At 44.4% G+C, this 21,613-nt stretch overlaps 1 protein-coding gene across 3 annotated transcripts; it reads left to right on the top strand.

Moving 5' to 3' along the window:
* The first annotated feature begins 519 nt into the window (after positions 1 to 519).
* On the top strand, positions 520 to 12,420 carry LOC120662721. Of its 3 annotated transcripts, none has more exons than XM_039941815.1 (12): positions 520 to 895; positions 1,983 to 2,326; positions 2,415 to 2,707; positions 2,975 to 3,152; positions 3,283 to 3,505; positions 3,721 to 3,863; positions 3,992 to 4,281; positions 4,370 to 4,582; positions 4,661 to 5,146; positions 5,487 to 6,146; positions 11,230 to 11,757; positions 11,834 to 12,420. In XM_039941815.1, exons 3-12 carry the CDS (start codon positions 2,438 to 2,440, stop codon positions 12,071 to 12,073), a joined length of 3,231 nt encoding a protein of 1,076 aa, XP_039797749.1. In that variant the 5' UTR covers positions 520 to 895; positions 1,983 to 2,326; positions 2,415 to 2,437; the 3' UTR covers positions 12,074 to 12,420. The 3 variants fall into 3 exon arrangements, with proteins under 3 accessions (XP_039797749.1, XP_039797744.1, XP_039797754.1); XM_039941810.1 differs by having other exon boundaries at positions 11,227 to 11,757; XM_039941820.1 differs by lacking the exons at positions 11,230 to 11,757; positions 11,834 to 12,420 and adding an exon at positions 10,827 to 11,194 and having other exon boundaries at positions 543 to 895; positions 5,487 to 6,238.
* The last annotated feature ends 9,193 nt before the right edge of the window (positions 12,421 to 21,613 follow it).

Raw genomic sequence — 21,613 nt, 5'->3', positions numbered from 1 at the left:
TTCATTGGTCAGTGCTATCCGCTACAACCTTCAGGAAAAAGCGCGGATTGCGAGGGGAGTTGATTGTATTTTATTATGTATCACCTCAAAAAAAATTATTATGTAGAAAAATATAAAGTCACATTAAGAAGAGGTGATACAAGGTAGCCCAAGATAAGGTACAATAACACATTCAAACATGTTAATTGGAAAACGTCTCGAATGCCAACCGACGACTAGTTTGCGTGCCTAGCCTAGCGCCCGGGCAACCATCTTTTGCTTGTGGGCATCCTTCGAGGCCATCGGACAGAATGTCAACAAACCGAGGGACCATGGCGCAAAAGAAAAAAGATGGCCTAGCTAAAATTCAACAAATCTAGTCTTCAAGAAAATCCAACAAACAAACTCATTTCCCCCACTCCACCTCTTATTTTGCGATCCCGTATCGTGTATAATCTCAATTTCTCCATTTTATTTTTCAGTTGCGTTCACGTATATCATAGTATTTTTCTTCTCTCGCTCCCTCAAAATACTCCCCACCCTAGAGAGACACACGAGGGAAAACAGAGGGAGAGAGAGAGAGAGAGAGAGAGAGAGAGAGAGGCGTTGGCGCCTTGGCGGTCTGGTGGAGTTTGGAAGCAGTTCCTCGGTGGCATATTCCCGGCTCGGAGATCCCGTAGCCGTCCTCTCCCTCCCCTGATAAACGCAGGTTGCCCTCCCTCCCGAGGAGAGATAGGTAGAGAGAGAGAGAGAGAGAGAGAGAGAGAGACATACGCACAAAGAGAGCCGGGGCGAAGAGCCACCGATGTGTTCTTGAGGAGCCTGTGCAGGGGAGGTCCAATCCAGAGGCCGCCATTCGTTCCTTCCCCAACCTTTGCAGGCTCTTCAGATCCAGCCATCTGGATTCTTTTCGCTGGTAAGGAAGCCCTACCCGAGCTCAACGGATTGCTCCTGTTGTTTTGGGGATCTTCTCTGTTGCTGTGTGCGGTCAAAATCAAATCTTTGTTCGGGTGGATGGGTTGATATGCTTCCGCCCGTCCGGTTTATTGCGGGTTTGTTTTGCGGCGCGCTGGGAATATTAGGACTGGTTATTTTTTTTTGGAAATTTGTGCGGATTTGTTCAGTTAGTCTTGGCAAGGTTGTGCAGTGTGTGATAATTGTTGTATTTGGGGAATTGGTGGTTGAATTCTGAATTGATATCAATAAATGGTTGCTATTTTGTTGTTAAAATAAAATAACTGGTTGCTATTTTAAGTATTTCTTCAGACTTCTTTCCTTGTGTTAATGTTATTATGTCTTGCATGTAAATGTGTATGTACCATTCGGTCAATTTTGGTCGGGGGGCATTCACAGACATCTTCCATTTATGTTTAGATTTCTTCCTTTCTTTTCTCACCGATGCTATTTGCTGGCATGTTTGATGATGTAGACTAAGAAATGTTACTAGTGATGTTAGATTGTCAATGTAAATGTGTATGTAGCACTTGGTTAGTTTTGGTTGTGGGCATTTTATTGTGGCATCTTCCATTAGCTTTAGATATGATTCCATTTCCCCAAAATAAGAACATGTGCATGAGCAGATGTCGGTGTCAATGGAAAGTTCTATTTCTCTATCAAAGTGGTTGCATATTTAAAAGTTTGTTGTGGTAGGTCAACTTTTGATTAAAAATATAAAATTGCCTAAGAATTCCGGGGCTTGAAGGCAAAGGCTTTTATTTAAGCTGGACTTCTTGTCAGAAAGGTTGTGTTTATGCTTGATAATTAGCAATATCATTCACTTAAACTTTTCCATGTGCAAATTGATTCTGAAATTTTATGTGCACTCTCAGTTGGAGATATCAATTTATATTTTGTATGATTCATCATTTTTGCATTTCTTGATGAGCCAGTTCTTCTTTCAGTTTATCAGTCATAGAACTTAGAGCATTCATTATTTTAACTATATTGTATTTTTTCACATTATCTCGTTTTGCTCATTTGCATCCATTTTACTCATTTTGCAGGTTGATGTATACTATATAATATTTCTTTACTTAGCATCAACTCTTGACATTGCAATGGCCTCGTAGCCTCCTGGCTCTCTAATTTACATTTACTCAAAATGAAGCTCTAGCATCATCCCGTTTTAGGATATTTGGATAGTTTGTTAGGATATCGAAACAGTCTTAGATAGTGGAGTTGATGTCAACTCAAGCATATCTCCCTGCAGAGAGAAAATTGTAACTACAACAGAATTGTACTTCTCTTAAGAACAACATCAGCTGTAACATTAGTAGTACAGTCCATATAGTGTTGCTGACGCGAAAGATTTTGTGCCAAGAAGTTCAGTGTTGGCCTGCTTTTTCAGGTACTATCACATTTTAAATGAACATCTGTGATTTCTATTGTTATTTTGATGGAGTAGTCTATATTGATTCTCTCCAATAACTCTGTAGATATTGTTTGTTCCTGAAATTTCATGGAGACCTCGATATCTCCTCCAGGAACATCAAAGCAATCAGGTGTTCGTAAACCTTCTCCTGGAAGTTCTCTTAGGGATCTTTGCCTTGTTTCCAAACAAGGGTCAATAGCCGAAGTAGAATCCGCTTTGGCCTTGTTGAAAAAAAGTGGTGGGAATATTGACGGTAGAAATGCATTTGGCCTTAGTGCCCTCCACCTTGCAACATGGAGAAATCATCTACCTATCGTGAAGAGGCTCCTAGATGCTGGGGCTGATCCAGATGCAAGGGTATGCACTATACCTTGTAGCGAGCTTCTTGTGTCTACCTTCGCATTGAAAATTATTTTCTTTTATGACCCCAGTAACGGCCTCACTTGTATCAAACTGCTACAAACAGAAAATAAGGTCTAAAATGTGATTTGCTTTGTACTTAAGGTCTTATAAATAAACTCATTTTAATTGTCAATTTGCTAAATTTATTTTCTGTTTATTGGTGCTTGATTTGCATATTGACCTGTATATATGTAATTTCTCACTTAAATTTCACTGTTGCAGGATGGAGAGTCTGGCTGGAGTAGCCTGCATAGGGCACTTCATTTTGGTCACCTGTGTATTGCTGGTGTTCTTTTGCAATTTGGTGCTTCTCTCACTTTGGAGGACACCAAGGGCCGCACACCTGTTGACCTTATATCCTGTCCAGTATCACAGGCCAATGGAGATTCTCCTGATGCAGGTAGCTTTCTTCTGTTCCAGGAAATGGTTGTCTCCTATTCTATCTACTGCTTTGATACTGACGCCCTCCTGGCAATACGTGTTTAGGGCTTGCTTCATGAAATCTTTCGTACTTTTTTTTCTCATTTTAGTTGCAACGGAAGTCTTCAGTTGGGGAAGTGGAACAAATTATCAGCTGGGTACTGGCAATGCCCACATTCAAAAACTACCATGCAAAGTAGATACCTTGCATGGATCATATATCAAAACAGTTGCTGCATCAAAGTTCCATAGTGTAGCAGTTAGTTCTGATGGTGAACTATACACATGGGGATTTGGTCGAGGTGGTCGTCTTGGTCATCCGGATATTCACAGGTGAGCAACCACATAACATTATAAATGAGGTGTATCTTAACAAATGGGAAAATGATGTCCTCATTTTACTTTTACTAGTCAGCTGTAGATTAGCTATTAATGAAGACTAAAGCTGCTAAAGTTAAGCTGGCAGTAGTTGAGCAGTGATGCCTCTTTTCCTGTGTTAAAATTTCCTCAGCGTTGAGTAAGTTATGACAACTGCCCTTCGGTTACAGTGGTCAGACAACTGCTGTGATTACCCCTCGCCAAGTGACAGTAGGACTAGGCCGTAAGCGAGTGAATGTTGTGGCTGCAGCCAAACATCATACTGTGATTTCTACAGAGGCGGGGGAGTTGTTTACCTGGGGATCAAATAGAGGTACGTATCATGCATTTTAAATGCATTTGAGGCCACATGAACCTTAGGCACCCATTTCATGTCCTTTTTGTCCTTACTAATATTATTTGCCCCTTATGGCCTGTAACAAATTGCTCTGAATGATGCAGAGGGCCAGCTTGGCTACCCTTCTGTTGATACCCAATCAACTCCACGGCGTGTTAGTTCCCTCAAACAAAGGATAATTGCTGTAGCTGCTGCAAACAAGCACTCTGCTGCAGTTGCTGATACTGGTGAAGTATTCACCTGGGGTTGCAATAAGGAGGGCCAGCTAGGATATGGCACTTCAAACTCAGCATCTAATTGTATTCCAAGAATGGTGGAATACTTGAAAGGGAGAGTATTTAGAGGTGTATCTGCAGCGAAGTATCATACAATAGTGTTAGGGGTTGATGGAGAGGTAAGTTGGTACCCATTGAAGCTTGATTTCTACACATTGTTCTAATTTTACAAAATTTAATAGATCCGCTTTGTCATTCTCTTTTCAGGTGTTCACTTGGGGTCATCGCCTCGTCACCCCACGGCGTGTTGTAGTAGCTAGATGCCTTAAGAAGGGTGGAAATACAAATCTGAAGTTCCACCTTATGGAACGACTTCAAGTGATTTCAGTCGCTGCTGGAACAATGCACAGTACTGCTTTAACAGCTGATGGCGCTCTTTTCTACTGGGTTTCATCAGATCCTGATCTAAAATGCCAACAGGTGTGGTTTCTTGCCTGCTAAGATATTAATTGGTACAAGAGTAATCTGTTAATATTTACATAACATGTCTCTGTGCAGATATTTTCAATGTGTGGGAGGAATATTGTGAGCATCTCGGCTGGAAAGTACTGGACTGCTGTGGCTACATCAACTGGTGATGTTTTCATGTGGGATGCAAAGAAGCGTAAGGATGAAACACCACTTTTCACTCGGGTGCACGGTGTTAAGCGAGCAACGTCAATTTGTGTTGGTGAAACACATATGCTTGTGCTCTCTAGTGTATACCATCCTGAGTATCCACCCAAACCTAAGATCCAAGCCACAAAATCCATGTCGGAATGGAACAGTGGGATGGAAGAATTGGATGAAGACATCCTGTTTAATGATGTCCAGCCCGACAATGGTTTATCTGGAAGCAGTGGTGAAATGAGCAAAGGCGTACCTAGCTTGAAAAGCCTCTGTGAGAAGGTCGCGGTTGAGTATTTATTGGAGCCCAAAAACGCAATACAACTTCTTGAAGTTGCTGATTCCTTAGAAGCCAAGGAGCTCAAGAAGCATTGCGAGGTATGGAATAGTGCACTGGTCTTTCTGCAGCTTAGCACTTTTCTTTCAATGGATCACACAGTGAGCGTATTTGGTATTTGGATATTATCCATATCAATGACCTGGCGAATCCTCTTACTCTTAATTAATTATTAGAAAAAATTAATAAACTAGAAAAGATCGATATCAAGATAAAACTTGCACATTTTCCATTCTGAAATGTTCCATAGTAGGAGAATCAATTTACTAATTAAATAAAAAAACTAATCATTCTGTTTCTATATTTTAAAAGTTATCTTTTGTCAGTGTAACTATTCCTTGTTCAAATATTCCTAATACTCAATTGTACAATATCCTGCAGGACATAGCTATTCGCAACCTTGATTACATTTTCACAGTCGGAGCTCCTTCAGTTATGAACGCATCTCCTGAAATTCTTGCAAACTTAGAGAAATTGTTGGATGAGAAATCCTCAGAGTCCTGGAGTCAGCGCCGGCTTCCCACAGTGACAGCTACCTATCCGGCTGTCATTGACAGTGATGTAGAGGAAGATGAAGCAAGAAAATTCCTTAAGCCCCGTAAATGTGGGAAGTCTGCAACAAGGCCATCTGGAATGTCAAATCAGGAGAACTTCCTTCAGAAAGATTGCACTGCTGAACAAGCTGTCTCTAAGCAGATCAGGGCACTTCGCAAGAAGCTGCAACAAATTGAGATTCTTGAGGCTAAACAACTGGCTGGTCATCAACTAGACAATCAGCAGCAAGCGAAGCTTGAGTCTAGAGCTGTCCTTGAAAATGAACTCGCTGAACTTGGTGTTCCCTCAGAGGCATACTCTCGAGCTTCCTCGGTTTGTCCAGCAGAAGGTAGAACAAACAGAAAACCTGAGTTTTCAAAGAAACAGAAGAGAAAAAACAAGCAGGCACCGCAGTCCAATACTCCCTCTGCGAAAAGTGAATCTGGGCAACAAATCCCTATTAAGGACATCAAAGAAGTCCTACCAACCAATGTCTCTGCAGAAAAGGTTAGATTATGTCGCGTTGGCATTCTTATTGTATGGTTTCTTGCTTTCATTCTCTTCGTGGAGATATGCTTATTAATATCAAACCTGAGCTATCTTCTAATATCGAAAGCTGGGTCCATTCCGCGGGCGGGCAGCGGGTCCACGTCGCCCGTTAGCCCACGAGCCGTCGGATTTGCCCAGCTCGCGATGACGACCGTTCGATTGCAGATCATATCCAGGTCCCCGCCCGTTAGCCGTCCACCCGCGCTCGGAATCCTCGCGAACCCTCCGGCTCTCCGCTACCGCGCCGCCCCTCCGCATCTAGCCCGACCCACCGCTCGCCTCTAGCAGTGACCGGCCGCTCCGCGCCCCCCCCCCCGCCGCCGCGTAGCGCGTCGCCAGACCGAGCGCACTACTCCGTCGGAGCCCAGAACCGTCCCATGCGTCGGTCTTAGCCTCGCGCCACCGCGTTGTGGACGGGGGCCGCGTTTGCGGCACTTGCCGGCCCCAACGGTGGCGGAGCGGCGAGAGCGGGGGCAGGTGGCTGTGCGAGGACAATGGCGTTCCACGCTCGGGCGTCTGGGCGGCGGAGCTTGCCTCTTCGGCGGCGGTGGCCGCCAGCGGGGCTCCGGCCGGCCACCGGGCCCTTCTTCTCGACCCTTCGCGGCGGTGTCCTCCTCGAGGCTTAATTCTCTCTGGATACAGCTGATTCGCCCCCACTTTTGAGCCAATGGAATCAACGCCATGTGCAATGGGCGGCACCGATGACGGCACTGCTGTTCACTTGTCTCGTGGCCGCCGGCCTCTCTGCCCGTTGCAGCGCTGGTGAGAAGGAGAAGTAGCAGAGCTGCAGAGGCACTGCTGCAGCGCCGTCGTGGATCCGCGCGGCATTAGAGATGTGAGCGCGGTCGTGGTGACATACGAAGCAGCAAGCGCTGTGCGTGAAGGCGTGCGCTGGCTTGGCTCTGTAAAGAAGGATATCCACACGCCCCTATTCCTCTCTCTCTCTCTCTCTCTCGATCTCTCTCCGGACGCCATTACACCGTGATTATGGTGAACATTGCACACGGCTCCGTAGCTGCAGACAATGCCAATTTCTTGCTGGTTCCCAACATCAAAGGTGCGTATTTCATCACATTCTGTTTTGATTGAGCCATGATTTGCAATTCAGAGATTGCTAGCTCTGTAGCTTGATTAGTCACGATCCCGATGAAGATCTCTAGCTGCGATGCTGTAGGTTGTGTCTTTGTTTTTCTACCGCATAGGTGGTACAGACTAATTGTCATTGCAGGAAAGGCAGCGTTCTCTGTGGACTATGTCGTGATTGCAGGAAAGGCAAATTTATCAATTAAACAAAAATCCTAAGCTTTTTAATCCCATCAAGAATAAATAACTTAAGAACAATAATAAGCACTTATATATACAGCAAAAGTTACTTTGCATGGCTGTCGCAGGAAATATGTGGACTATGTTAGATACCTCATAAACAGTTCCATATAATTGGCTAGAAGCATATTTAAATTATTTTGTGTAACAAAAATTAAACTTTGCAGTGACATACATTTTATTGCCTGCAGTGGAGATAAATAGCCTTGCCATGGTTTATCTTCTCCAATTTTTATCACTCTCTTGTGTCTCAGCTATGGGCTCTTGTTACCTTCTACTTTATTTAGTAATATTTCACAGTAGAATTATTTTGGAAGCACCCTATTTTCTTTGGGGATTGTATTTTTCTCTTCTTAATTGCCAATTTATGCACATCCTTTGATTCAAGAGCGCTTATCGAACAAATTATGTTGCAGTACCATGTGTAACGAGAAAACTAGCTCAAAATAATGATGCAAATGAAGACGATCATGTGGATCCAAACCACCAGAAAGTCCATGGAGATATGCTTCAATGAATCCGACTTTTTAGAGTTAATATCTAATTAATTTCTATATTAATTGCTGCATCCATGTGATCAGTATCGCTTTATTCTCCTAGGTCCGGCCACGATAGTCGCCGATGTCGTTGCTGCGCTCGGCACAATAGCTTGCCTCGACAGGCTGGCTCCCTCTGCCGCTGCCTCCGAGTTGAGAGGCTTACGAGCACCACATCCTCTTAGCTCTCATTGTGGATTTAATATGGGTCACTTTTATTGGATGGAAATTGCGCTTGATTTAATTGAGTACATAGCCTTGAGAATTGAACTCTATAGATCAATGCATAAGGATAAAGTGTGCGTGCTACTATATAATAAGCCTGCACTACTCTGCAAATAGAGAACACAAGGAAGCTGATGTCCAGGCAAGTGAAGAAAGAATAAACTTTGGGGCAGTTTCTTACTGTTTTTCCAATCCCTCTGTAATTCATGTTTTTCCTTGTTACTAGCTTCCATTTCTTCAAGAGCTATCAATTCCAAAAAAATCTCAATGCACTTTTCGCTCCTTTAGTTGTTGGGCGCACTGGTGCTCAACTCTTCCTCACTCAAATGGTATCTGACTGAGGATAAAATTTCATGCAAGTGAATAACACAATCCATTTAGATGATAAGTTGCTCTTATTGAAAATTGATTTCTTTTCATTTCCAACAGATTAGCATTAGCAGATTTTAAAAATCGCATTATGTATGCTAATGTTTGATATAACTGTATCCTTCCTTGCCAAATGATTCGTTAAACTTGATCTGGAGCATGCTATCCAATAATGTTCATCTCCCCTAAACTATTTCTGCATCTATTCCTGTTTTTTGGTTTCTTGAGCTTATCCGAGACATGGTCGGCTGGAGAACATCTTTGGTAAGCACAGAAAAGGATCTTATAAAGATACAGTGCTTCCATAACTGATTCCATTGCCAACTACTTGTCGTGATAAAAGAATAGCATTAGAATACATCTTTCTGTTTCTGCATTTGCAGCCCTCCCACCTTTCACTGGATGGCAGTAAGCACATTGTGAATCTTGAACACAGTTCACTTGTATTATCAGAAGGCCCTGCATTTTCCTTCCAAGACTAAAAGTCATTGCTTGGTTTTGTTACCTTCTGTGTGCACAGCAGCAGCAAGATTCAACAAGGAGATAAAGGTACTGCGAAGCTTGATGCTGAAATTTCTATTTTTTGTGCTTTGAGCCGAAATCGGCAGTCTTGCCATGTGGACTTGGTGATGATTTTTACCGCACCTTCCATGACTTTCCTGACCACTACTGGTTCCATGCAATACCTTTCATCCTCTACGCACATACATGCTCTACTTCTGATGTACTTTGTTTTCAAATTGTTTCCTTTGTGCTCCTTCTATATATTAGTTTTGATACAAAATAAGGTAATCGTGTCATAATTTTACAATACCCACCTATGGTAAACACTAAACAGTATCTTAGCCTCATTTTAATACATATTTGAAAAAAAGAGTAGCTAGGTTCGACATTAAAATTGGTGTACAAAAGATTCTGAAACAAAAGATCTGCACTTCATATATGACATTGGTTGTTGATTACAGTGACATGCTATTATATTACATCCCCTTGTTTTACCGTGCTCTTGAGCACCATCTCTTGATGTCCACGGGCACACAGGGCACTATAAGAAAATTATTCAATAGCTTCGCCTGATACTTGATCTCATACACATGGCATACCACATCATATGAAAGATACATTTATATGTGCACTAAATTACTGGTAGTCTTTAATATTTTCACCATGAACTCTCAATCCACATTCTTAGATGGATCTGCTGCTTTCACCAACTTTCAGGAGGTTTTATGGAAAGTAATTGGCATAACTTTGACATGGTGGGGGACTCGGTGCTAGCTGGTAGTCTGAGCCAGCCCCCTATCAGAAAAGAGAAAAACAGATACTTGATCAAATAAATGGTAGTCTACCCTGATTAATCAGGAAATGCATAAAACTAAATTTACAAAATATTTGCAACATGCCGGTTTTCCAAATAACTAAAATGGCAATAATGAAAATGACCTCATGCTTTTAATGTGCTTGTTATTATTGGTTATTATTCAGTCTCTTGGAATCTTTCTTGATTGTAGGCAAAAGAATTATGACGGTTCAAAAGGGAAGAAATGAATCTGCCTCAGCTTAATTGCACATGATTTTGGACTCTCAACTCTCTCTGTATCTAGCTAACAGTTCAATGCTTCTATAGAGTAGTTGTTTCATCAGATCCAATTCACTTCCATTTGTACCCACTATACTCCTACGACAATTGACCTACAACACTATTTTTTTGGTTGCCCTCTTTATTTTTGGAACTAATGATAACGCCATTTGGTATACAAAGCTCTACACATAGCCGCATTTGGTCATTTTGTTCTGCATTCTCCGTCCCTCAAACATTGAAATGTTAGTCCACCTTAGGAAGGTGAGTCTTCGAAGCCTTTGTTAGCACTTCTGAAGTTCTGATTGCAACTACAGCATCCCCAGACTTCTGAAGGAAAAAGGACTAAGGCTATAAGATCATTCTCTTATGATGTCCACTGGTCAGGATTCATTGTTTTTCTACCATTACTTCATATCTGTCTTTATCTTTCAAATTCAATTCATAAAGGTTGATGCGATGTACAGACTACTCGTCATACTGTACACCCACAACATATTATGAGCCATGGGCCTAAATACAAATATACATAGGCCCAATATAACCACAAGATACACTGGCTAACTCATCAAGACAGGTGCGGCAACGCCGCACCCACGTTTCTAGTGTATATAGCTATTGGCAATATAAAGATTAGTTTAGTCTCTTGTTTGATAATTATTTTGCATCCTTACTTTTCTTGAGATCTTTTTTTTGTATGGTCTTACAAGTAATAAGACCTAAAGCTGATAGGTTGTGCCTTACTTTATTCTTTTGGCACCTGTTCTGCGCTTTGCTTCTATGGAAGGCCAAGTATTTGGTCCCTGTATGGAATCTTGTTCCTTTGTTTTAATTCAATGTAGGATTGTATCTCATCGTAGCTCTTAGCTTTGATTACATTACAATCTGCATTCAACCCCAATACTTTTGAGTTGCTATTCTCCTATTCTGCTAATTAGATCCCCCCCATCCCCCCTAACTTTGTTCAGAAAGCATAGTTGCTGACAAAATTGTATCTGCATTGAAGCAGGAGGCATGTGGTGCTGATCCAATCAAACACACAGAGGAAGCCGCTTTGAGCGACACTAAAGGCATTGCTTCTTCCTTAGAGAAGAAACCTGCCCAACCAACTTCGTCAAAGAAGAAGAATAGGAAAGGTGGCTTGTCGTTATTTCTGAGTGGTGCTCTTGATGACACCCCAAAACCAAGCCTCCCTGCCCCTGTTGTGCCCGTCACACCAAAGCATGAAGGACCTGCCTGGGGTGGTGCAAAGATAACAAAGGGACCAGCTTCCCTTCGTGATATCCAAAGCGAGCAGAGAAAAACAAATGAGCCCGTCATGGCCAAAGCAAAAGACTGCTTTGAGAACTCACCTGACAGTGCTGGGCGTGTGCGCCTTTCTTCATTCATCCCAGACGCACGTTCAAACCCAATAGCTGTCACGCCTGCTCGTTCAGTACCTTCTTCTGAAGGTGACAAGAGCACACCACCTTGGTCGTCTTCCGCTACCTCGCCCAATGTGTCACGGCCTTCGCTCAGGGACATACAGATGCAGCAGGTAGTGTTTTTCACCCAGGAGTGAATAAATTTTCTCCCTTGATGAAAATACTAACAAGCAATTGATTTTTGATTAGGAGAAGCGTCACCATAGCATCTCCCACAGCCCGAAAACACGGACATCAGGCTTCGCTATACCATCCCAGGGAGGATCACCAGATGTTGGTGGCGCAAAGGACAACGTACCCAACCGCTGGTTCAAGCCAGAAGCTGATGCCCCGTCCTCCATCCGCTCAATCCAGATTGAGGAACAGGCGATGAAGGACTTCAAGCGCTTCTACAGCAGCGTGAGGATCGTCAAGCCGCAGGCCCAGTGATGGCCAGGGCCTCACCGAAGAGCTACTGATCCCTTTTAGGCTCACCTCTCATTTTACCGGTTCATTGTACATTGGAATGTACAGTCAGTTTCATTCACCATAGGTTCCTTTAGCTGAATAAAAGGCCAAAGCAACCTTTGCTTTCGTTTTCGCTGAAGTGATCTCATTCAGCTATAACAGATGATTGTATAGGTCATGTGAGATCACCCGGCTTGGTTAACTTCAGCCAATGTCTTTTTTCCACCAAAATCTCTTTGGTTGTTGCAATCAGAGCTCAAACTGTGGTGCGTCCGCACTCAGGCATTTGACATTTAATTTCAGAGTCTCACTTCGGCGCTGCCCCCCAATGCTTCCCTATTTGACTGATTGGTGCGATGTATAGTTTGGTGCTTGACTGGCTGATTTAGAATCTGTTATATTTCTCAACTGGATGTGGTGCGAGTGCAAGCTCCTTGTGGCCCTGTCTCAAATCTGAATTGCTAGGTTTGACAGTAGCTATGTAGTTCTCACTACTTCGTCGAAATGTTTCCTTTCTCCATTTCTTTGGAACAGAAGGCTGGGGGAAAATTTATAGAAGATTACTAAAGCCTTTTACTCTGCTTCTTGTTTTCTTGTATCCTTAGAAGATAGCGCGTTCTGTAGCTTGGTTCAATAGTCAAAAGAGCCAGGCCTGAGGATCAAAGGTCGTGTGCTCCCTTTCTCAGATTTCCGCTTTTGTCCACCCAACAAGAAGAGCCCGAAAGGCATTCAACTTTTTTTTTTTGAAATAAAGGCATTCAGACTTTAAAGGCGTCCGTCCTACGTAGCGCCAGCTCGTTTCACACGCAAAAGGATCGCCGGAAACTTCGCCGGGCAGCACCGCACGACGACGCTCGCCGAGGCCCGAGGCGCTTGAGTTGGCCATGCCGTCCGAAGCCCCGTCGCCGGCGGGGTACTCGAGGTCGCCGTGCTGCGCGAGCACGGCACCCGCGTCGGGCGGGCCCAGGCGGCCGAACAGCTTCCTCGGTCGTCGTCGCGTCCGCCTCGACGCGCCCCAGCTCGGTGCGCAAGGCCGAGGGAGGCGCTCATCCACTTCTGCGCTCATCAACTGCACACTACCGGAAGTGTAAATGGCAGCTGTTGCATTGTCAGTTTGTCACAGTTCTTTAGATGTTTACACATACTGTAACTTTAATCTGTTCAGTAGTCAAAATGCCTATGCCATGGATGTGCCACTACTGTTGCTTTTGCCGTAAAAGTGTGAACATCTAGACATGAGGATCAAAGATCATGTGCTCCCATGCATACTCTTGTTGCATGCTAGTGATATATCTATCATCTATGGGGTCAGAATACAACTTATTACCTTCAATTTTTTAGTATCGCCCGGTTTAGTTCCAAAAAATTTTATATAGTACCCGTCACATCGAATGTTCGGACACATGTACGGAGCATTAAATGCAGTTGAAAAAAAACAAATTACACAGTGTAACTAATTAGGACGAGATGAATCTTTTAAGTCTAATTAGTCCATGGTTGGACATTAATTGTTAAATAACAATAAAATGTGCTACGGTACCAAAATCAAAACTTTTCGCAAACTATAAACACAACCTATGTCGCGAAACTGTTTCTCTTTGCCGCTATCTGCGCCGGATCCTGCTAGAACCTTTGCAGCTCATGCTTTTGAGCCGGCCATCCTGTCATCCTTTGGAACATGGCAGTATGATCATGATCATCATCATCATCCCTTCGCCAACAACAATAATGATGTCCAAGCTACATGCACAATCAACCTGAATTTTTGTATGTTTCATGTTTCTATTTCTGCAAGGGAAACGGGTACAAGGGTCGCAGAGAAAATCTTATCAACTTGTACAAGGAAACGGGTTCCTATTTCTTCATATTTGAATTTATGTGTTTGTCGATTTTGGGCAACATTTTACGCGGCTGATGAACAACTGAATCGCGGGTCATGTGCGCGTCACGTGCGGAGCCGGTGTGCATCTCCAATGGGCGGCGGGATGGGGACAAGGACAGGGAATGGTCGGTGGGGATGTGCTCCGCCTTTCGCCGCCCCCCTTTTTCGCTTTTGTGACTCACGGCTTTGTGCCATTTCTAATCCTACGGCTGAACAAGAACAGCCCAACCAAAAGGCATGCGATCAATGGTGTTCTACGTAGCTCCTGATCGTTTCACACTCGTACATGCGCAAAGAGGGGAGACATGGAATCTTGATGGATCGAGCTGTCCATCTCCTCCATGTCGATCCTCATCTTCATCTCAAGCAGCTTTAAGGTGTGTCCATGGACAAAAGGTGGGCAAAGTATTTTGCTTGGCAGATTCCAGATCCCGTGTGGGGGATGTTGTTGTTTTTAACTTGGGGTTGATCTAGACATAGGAACTGTGACTGAACCACTAAATTAAAACTCTAATTAAGCGTAATGGCCGTTATTTGAACACATCGGGCACATTAGCTTAATGACTTAATTTGGCGATCCTTTCTCAACCCGCGGCCCGATCGAAACAACACCGGTAGTCCCACGCGAAGGTGGACGCAGATGGTGCAAGCACGACATAATACTTAAAAATACAGGAATGAAAACAATATGAAACACTTATTTTACAAGCCGAGTTCCAAATATACATAAAGGTTACATAAACGAAATAATTTTACAAAACATTAAAGGGTAGCCAATGTTCAAAGTAACAATTTCTACACCTAAACTTTACTCCACCCTACCTTGCTTGCACCCAACCGGTCAGACCGGTCCTCGCAAAACAGAGGGGTTGCACACACAGCCCTCAAGGGTGCAACCCGACAACTCCCTATCCTAGGGGTCTTGCTCCACCACTTCCCACCCCTCTGCATCTCGGCGGATGAACTTGACACAGCAGGGGCAGAAGTCAACATCCGGATGGCCTGAAATGATTGTGGCAACAAACCCTGAATATACTAATACTCAGCAAGACTTATCCGACTATTGAGTATACTTAGCCCACATATCTAGACATGCAAAGCTTTCTGGCTGGTGGTTTATTTTGCAGAAATGCATCTATAGATGGATCCTTATTTTCAATATTTTAGCCGCATATTTTATATAGGAAGACTATCCACTAATGTTTGCATATCTAAAGCAACCATGTTGGGGCATTCAATAATGATTCAAAGTAGTATCCATCATATATCACTAATATTCTAACTCATTTTTCTACGAGGCGACAAAGAGATCAAGGCCCTCATATCCGCGAGACACGGTGAATCGATCCGATTTAACCTTGCAAGGTGGACCTAACTAACACGGCACGCATAAGCCCCGTCGGACCACACGCACCAACCATTCCCCTCCCCGCCTCGAACTGCAGGACCGCCCCACCATCATATGGTCAGCCGAGCTCAACGTGAGACCATCAAAAGTAAATACATGCATCCCATTTCTCCGCGACTACTCGACTACCCCAGGAGGTGAGATGGGGTCCTGTACTTTCGAAGTGAGGCAGTACTAGGCTTACCGGTTTCGACTAACTCCTACTCCCGGCATGCGGTTAGTACAGTTCAATCCCCGATCAGCACTGACGACAATGACCGGTCCTTAATCGACACAGACGGGGCTAAGACAACCAGGAAACCTATCCTGCTGCCATACCTACATATCATCATTATTTCCCGCCCGGTCTCAAATTTCCATCACTTCCACATTTCATTCCATAACTTAAATACTGAAGTATAACGATAATTGTATATTTATCTCGTGAGTAACCGGCAATTACTCGACTTCTAAATATCATGTAAATCGGCATAAATTTATGGGATTAATTTACGCGAGTAACAGGATTAATTTATGTGCCGAAAGCAAGATGGGTTTAAAGCAGAAGATTGAAGAAGACTTGTAAATCGGCTCCTGCGTAAGCATCTGGGCCACATGGGCCATGTATCTTAGATTTAGTTTAAGATTAGAGATAGAGTCCGATCGGGACCAGATTAGTTTAGATTGTTTCCCAAGTCTCCGGACTATAAATATGTACCCTATATTATTCATGAAGGGAGAGCGTCATCACGTCTCGCAAACAACAATCTCGGCGCATCGCCACCCCTAATCCTAGGGTTTCATCCAAGTAAGCGCCATGCTGCCCTGATCGCTTCTCGCGATCAGGGCAGCGTTGTTCTTGCTTTTACCTTGGTATTACTCGTACTGAAGCGTTTTTGATGGCGAGTAATGCTAGTTATCTTGATGTTCGTAGCATGGCTTTTAGTAGATCTATCGTGCCTTGTTGTTTATCATCTACGAATATCATGTTGTCTCTGTGCAGTCACGTTTCAATCTTATGCTAGTTCTTGTCATATAGGATTAGTTGCACAGAGACGACACCCTGCTTCTTTCATGTTTAGTAGATCTGATCTGTTACGGTTTGCTCTTGTTCTTAAGAGTTGGCGTAATATCTGCTATGTTAGGCCTTGCAAACGGGTTGGACGATCCGGTGGCGTGTTAGATGCTTTGCTTTAGTCTCAACAGGGAATTGATCCGGGAATCGGCTTTTGCTAGTTCTTAGGCCTCTGTTTTGGTTATGGTTTAGTTATCTGTTACGTTTATTAGGCCCAGTCACGTGTAGGATGTTCCGATCTAGCAGTGAAGCCTTTTTACAGTTGTGGATTAGATCAATTAGATTTAATTGAAGCAGCTTTACAGTTATTCGCTTTAATCATCATTATCCGGATGCAAACAGATCCCATCTGACACCGGGACTCGATCGGCTCTTTAAAGCCGATGCAAGAGTCGTCCCGGGGAGCCGACCACGACTCGGACTTATGTTTCCACGTATTTGTGTGTGCAGGTCAATCATCGCAAGCACGTCCGCACCTTCCTGATCGGGTATAGGTCAGGTGGCACGCCCTGCGTCTTCACAAGCCGCGGCACATTGCTGGAATTGCGGGCCGTCGACGAGGGAGCAGTGCCTGCCAGCGCCCCGGCGACCTCCCGGCTCTTCGTGTTGCCTGTCGCTGCTCGCCGGTGGGTTTCGACCGACAACACATTCTGGCACGCCCGGTGGGAGAATCGGCTATCGCACAGCTGGATCTGGGCCCACAGCCGATCATCTTTGAGAAGCCCAAGGATAAAAGCTACAAGCACCTAAAGGGATTGTATCTCAAGGGCTTCATCAATGGCAAGCATATGAACAGGATGTTGGTCGACACTGGTGCCGCAGTCAACCTGATGCCATATTCTGTGCTGCGCCGATTGGGTCGTTCTTCTGCAGATCTGATCAAGACCAATGTGATGCTCAATGACTTCAATGGACAACCATCAGAGGCAATGGGGGTCCTTAATGTGGAGCTGACAGTGGGTCGCAAGACTGTGCCAACTTCGTTCTTCATCGTCAACAGCAAGAGCACATACACGGTACTTCTTGGGAGGGACTGGATTCATGCCAACTGCTGTATCCCTTCCACAATACATCAGCATCTGGTCCAATGGGATGGCGATGAAGTAGAAGTGGTCCCTGTAGACGATTCCAGCGAGGTCTCGCTCGCAGACATGAACGCCTGGGATGCGGAAGGGCAGGAGCCGATCTCAGGGATCGCCCTGGAAGACTGTGATCGGATCGAGGCGATAAAAAACGGACTGAGGCTGGTCTTATCCACTGGCCTCACAGAGTAGACACATTCTGGCATGCTATGGGATGTAATAGAAATAGAGAGGCCGGTCCCAGCGATCGGCCACAAAAAATAGAAAAATCCTGTGTGGGTTCGGAATTGTTACATCATGTACACACGATGGCGTGCTCTGGCAGTTGGTCACTTATCGACTATTTGGTTTCGAATGATAATGGAATTATAGAGGCGGCTAGCCCGTGCGGTTGGCCAAATAATTTCTCCTGTCATCTCCCTGTGTTTGCCGCTGATCTTGTGGATAACGAAGACTCGTTTGCGTTCGCAGCTGGTTTTTCAGATGACAGCAAACTCGGATACGGGTTCACGTCAGCTGATGATTTGGAAGAGGTTGACATCGGTCCTGGGGATAAGCCACGGCCGACATTTATCAGCAAGAAGTTGGATCCGGCCTTGCGAGAGGAGATGATTGCACTACTAAAATTGTACCGGGACTGTTTTGCATGGGACTACACCGAGATGCCCAGTCTAGATAGAAGCATCGTCGAGCATCGGTTCCCGCTTAAGAAAGGGTTTCGGCCGTTTCAGCAACGAGCACGTCAGATGAAGGCCGAAGTCCTAGAAGAAGTCAAGAAATAGGTGGAGAAGATGTTGGATGCTGGGTTCATTAGGCCATGCCGGTATGCAGAATGGATCTCCAGTGTGGTACCGGTGCAAAAGAAGGATGGCCGATGGCGTGTTTGCGTCGATTTTAGAGATCTCAACAGAGCGACGCCAAAGGACGAGTACCCGATGCCTGTTGCAGAGACATTGATCAACGCAACTGCCAGCCACAAGATGATGAGTTTTATGGACGGTAATGCTGGTTACAACCAGATCTTCATGGCCCCAGAAGACGTGAACAAGACTGCGTTCAGAGTACCAGGCGCAGTCAGCTTGTTCGAATATTTGGTTATGACCTTTGGACTGAAAAATGCCGGTGCAACGTACCAACGTGCCATGAATTATATTTTTCATGATCTCATCGGCAAATTGGTAGAGATTTATATTGATGATGTTGTGGTCAAGTCCAAATCAGCTGGGGGGCATCTAGAAGATCTGCGCCAAGTTTTGGAATGGACTCGAAGGTTTGGGCTTAAAATGAACCCAAAGAAGTGCGCCTTTGGAGTATCGGCCGGTCAATTTCTGGGATTCTTGGCGCATGAACGGGGAATCGAGATCGGCCTGAAAAGTCAAGAAGCTGTGAAGACGATGAAGCCACCAACTACGAAGAAAGAGTTGCAGAAGCTCATCGGTAAAATTAACTTTGTCAGACAATTTATTTCTAATCTGTCTGGGCGTATTGAACCGTTCATGGGTTTAGTAAAGATCAAATCCGATGATGAGTTTCGCTGGGGGGCAGAACAGCAGCAAGCTTTCGATGAAATTAAAGAATATTTGTCCAAGCCTCCAGTGTTGGTTCCTCCTCAGCAAGATAGGCCGTTCTACGTGTACCTATCCGTGGGTGACGCTTCCATTGCTTCGGTGTTAGTCCAGAAGCACGACTGCCAGGAGAGGGTGGTTTTCTATCTCAGCAGACGCATGTTAGACGCCGAGACCAGGTACCCTGAAATTGAGAAGCTTTGCCTTTGCTTATTCTTTACATGTACAAAGCTTCGTCATATTTTTCTCTCGGCAGTAACAATTGTCATATGCAAATTGGATGTCATAAAGCATATGCTGTCGGCTCCTGTCCTGAAAGGCCGGCTTGGGAAATGGATGTTTGCATTGTCAGAGTTCGATATTCGGTATCAGCCTACAAAAGCAGTTAAAGGACAGGAACTGGCGGATCTTGTTGCAGACAGGATCAGCACGGATATTGCTGCACTATTTATTCGTGCTTGGGCTATGTTTTTCGACGGATCGGCTTGTGATGATGGATGCGGTGTGGGAATTCTGTTGGTGTCACCTCGAGGGACGACTTACTCTTTTTCCATCAGGATGACTGCCCCATGCACCAATAATTTGGTGGAATATGAAGCCGTTCGCAAAGGGATGGAACTGCTCCTTGAAGCTGGTGCAGAAGCGGTGGAAATTTTTGGAGATTCAAAGCTGGTGATTTCTCAGCTCACGGAAGAATATAGATGTGAGAGCGAGGCTCTATTTCTGATATGGATGCAGTGCCATGAGTTGATGTCACAATTTAGGTACGTCAATTTCCACTGGATATGCAGAACTCTGAACAATGAAGCCAATGATCTGGCACAGATGGCTTTCGGGTACAGGGAAACAGCCGATGGAGTTAACGTGGAGGTTCAGTTTCTAGAACCCGGAGACTGGAGAGCTGATATCTTCAATTACTTGAAGGATTCGGCTCGGGGGGCACCCAGAAGGATAAGACTCAAGGCCATGAAGTATGTTCTGATAGGGGATGACATGTTCTATAGGACCTTGGAAGGACTACTACTTAAATATCTGGGACCTTCAGAGTCAAATCGGCTCTTGCATGAGGTTCATGAAGGAGCTTGCGGTACTCATCAATCGGCTCATAAGATGAAGTGGCTGATTAGGCGATCGGGTTATTACTGGCCCACTATGCTTGAAGATTGTTTCAAATATTACAAAGGGTGTCAGGCATGTCAGAGGTTTGGAAAAATTCAGATAGTGCCAGCATCAGTAATGAATCCTATCATCAAGCCATGGCCATTCAGAGGTTGGGCCATGGACATGATTGGTCAGATCAACCCGTCGTCTAGCAAGGGACACCAATGGGTTCTAGCTGCTACAGATTATTTCACAAAATGGGTAGAAGCAGTGCCCATGAGGTCAGTAGCGTCGAAAGATGTGATCGGCTTTGTCAAAGAGCATATCATTCACAGATTTGGAATTCCTCAGACCATTACGACCGATGGAGGATCAGTCTTTATATCAGAGGAATTCAGGAAGTTTGCCGATGACATGGGAATTAAGCTGATCAGGTCATCCCCATATTATGCCCAAGCTAATGGATAGGCTGAAGCATCCAACCAGAGCCTCATCAAGCTCATAAAGAGAAAGATCGATGAATATCCTAGGCGCTGGCATGAGGTGTTATCAGAAGCTTTGTGGGCATATCGTATTTCATGTCATGGGTCCACCAAGACATCACCGTACCATCTAGTCTACGGCCAAGATGCTGTGTTACCATGGGAGATCACGGCCGGATCAAGGCGTGTCGAGTTCCAGAATGATCTGACAACTGAACAGTATGCAGCCTTGATGAATGACAACGTGGAGGACCTGACAGAGCTAAGGCTTTGGTCGCTAGAGAAGATCAAAGAAAATAAGGCTAAAGTTGCTCGTGCATACAACAAGAGGGTCAAGCCTAAGAATTTCTAGGTGGGAGACTTGGTTTGGGAGGCAGTATTGCCATTGGGAACTAAAGATAAAAAGTTTGGTAGATGGTCTCCAACTTGGCACGGGCCGTACAAGGTTGATCAGGTTTTGCCTGGGAATGCATACATGCTCGAGGAATTGGACGGTGTCAAGTTTCCTGTCGCTGTCAATGGCCAACACCTCAAGAAGTATTTCCCGAGCATGTGAGAGAGCGAGTGACAAAAGCTGATGAGATCCTTCTGGCTGCAGTGTAATTGGCCAACACGTTGAGTTGGCCAGTAAAAATAAAATAAAAAGAGAGATAGGCCAACACGTTGAGTTGGCCAGTAAAAATAAAATAAAAAGAGAGATAGGCCAACACGTTGAGTTGGCCGGTAAAAAAAAAGGGGGGGCCAACACGTTGAGTTGGCCGGTAAAAAAATAATAATAAATATGAATGAGAAGCCAACACGCTGAGTTGGCTAGTAAAAATACATGTGAGAAGCAAGACAGCCGATGTCTAACCATCGACTTAAGATGTTTTTAAAACAGTTACAAGTTTTAGGTTAACAGGCAGTACTAATTGTATCTTGAGCCTATCTACTGGTTCAGGAATTCTT

This window comes from Panicum virgatum, chromosome 2K, assembly GCF_016808335.1.
Source record: "Panicum virgatum strain AP13 chromosome 2K, P.virgatum_v5, whole genome shotgun sequence".
Taxonomy (NCBI): domain Eukaryota; kingdom Viridiplantae; phylum Streptophyta; class Magnoliopsida; order Poales; family Poaceae; genus Panicum; species Panicum virgatum.
This window is presented reverse-complemented; position numbering and strand designations above follow the sequence as displayed.

What these genes read in the sequence shown, in the direction of transcription:
- LOC120662721 (XM_039941810.1), top strand. Translation starts at nt 2,438, where the DNA reads ATGGAGACCTCGATATCTCCTCCAGGAACATCAAAGCAATCAGGTGTT. An exon ending in GGGCTGATCCAGATGCAAGG is followed by an intron (nt 2,708 to 2,974) that starts GTATGCACTATA and finishes TCACTGTTGCAG; the next exon opens with GATGGAGAGTCTGGCTGGAG. An exon ending in TACCTGGGGATCAAATAGAG is followed by an intron (nt 3,864 to 3,991) that starts GTACGTATCATG and finishes TGAATGATGCAG; the next exon opens with AGGGCCAGCTTGGCTACCCT.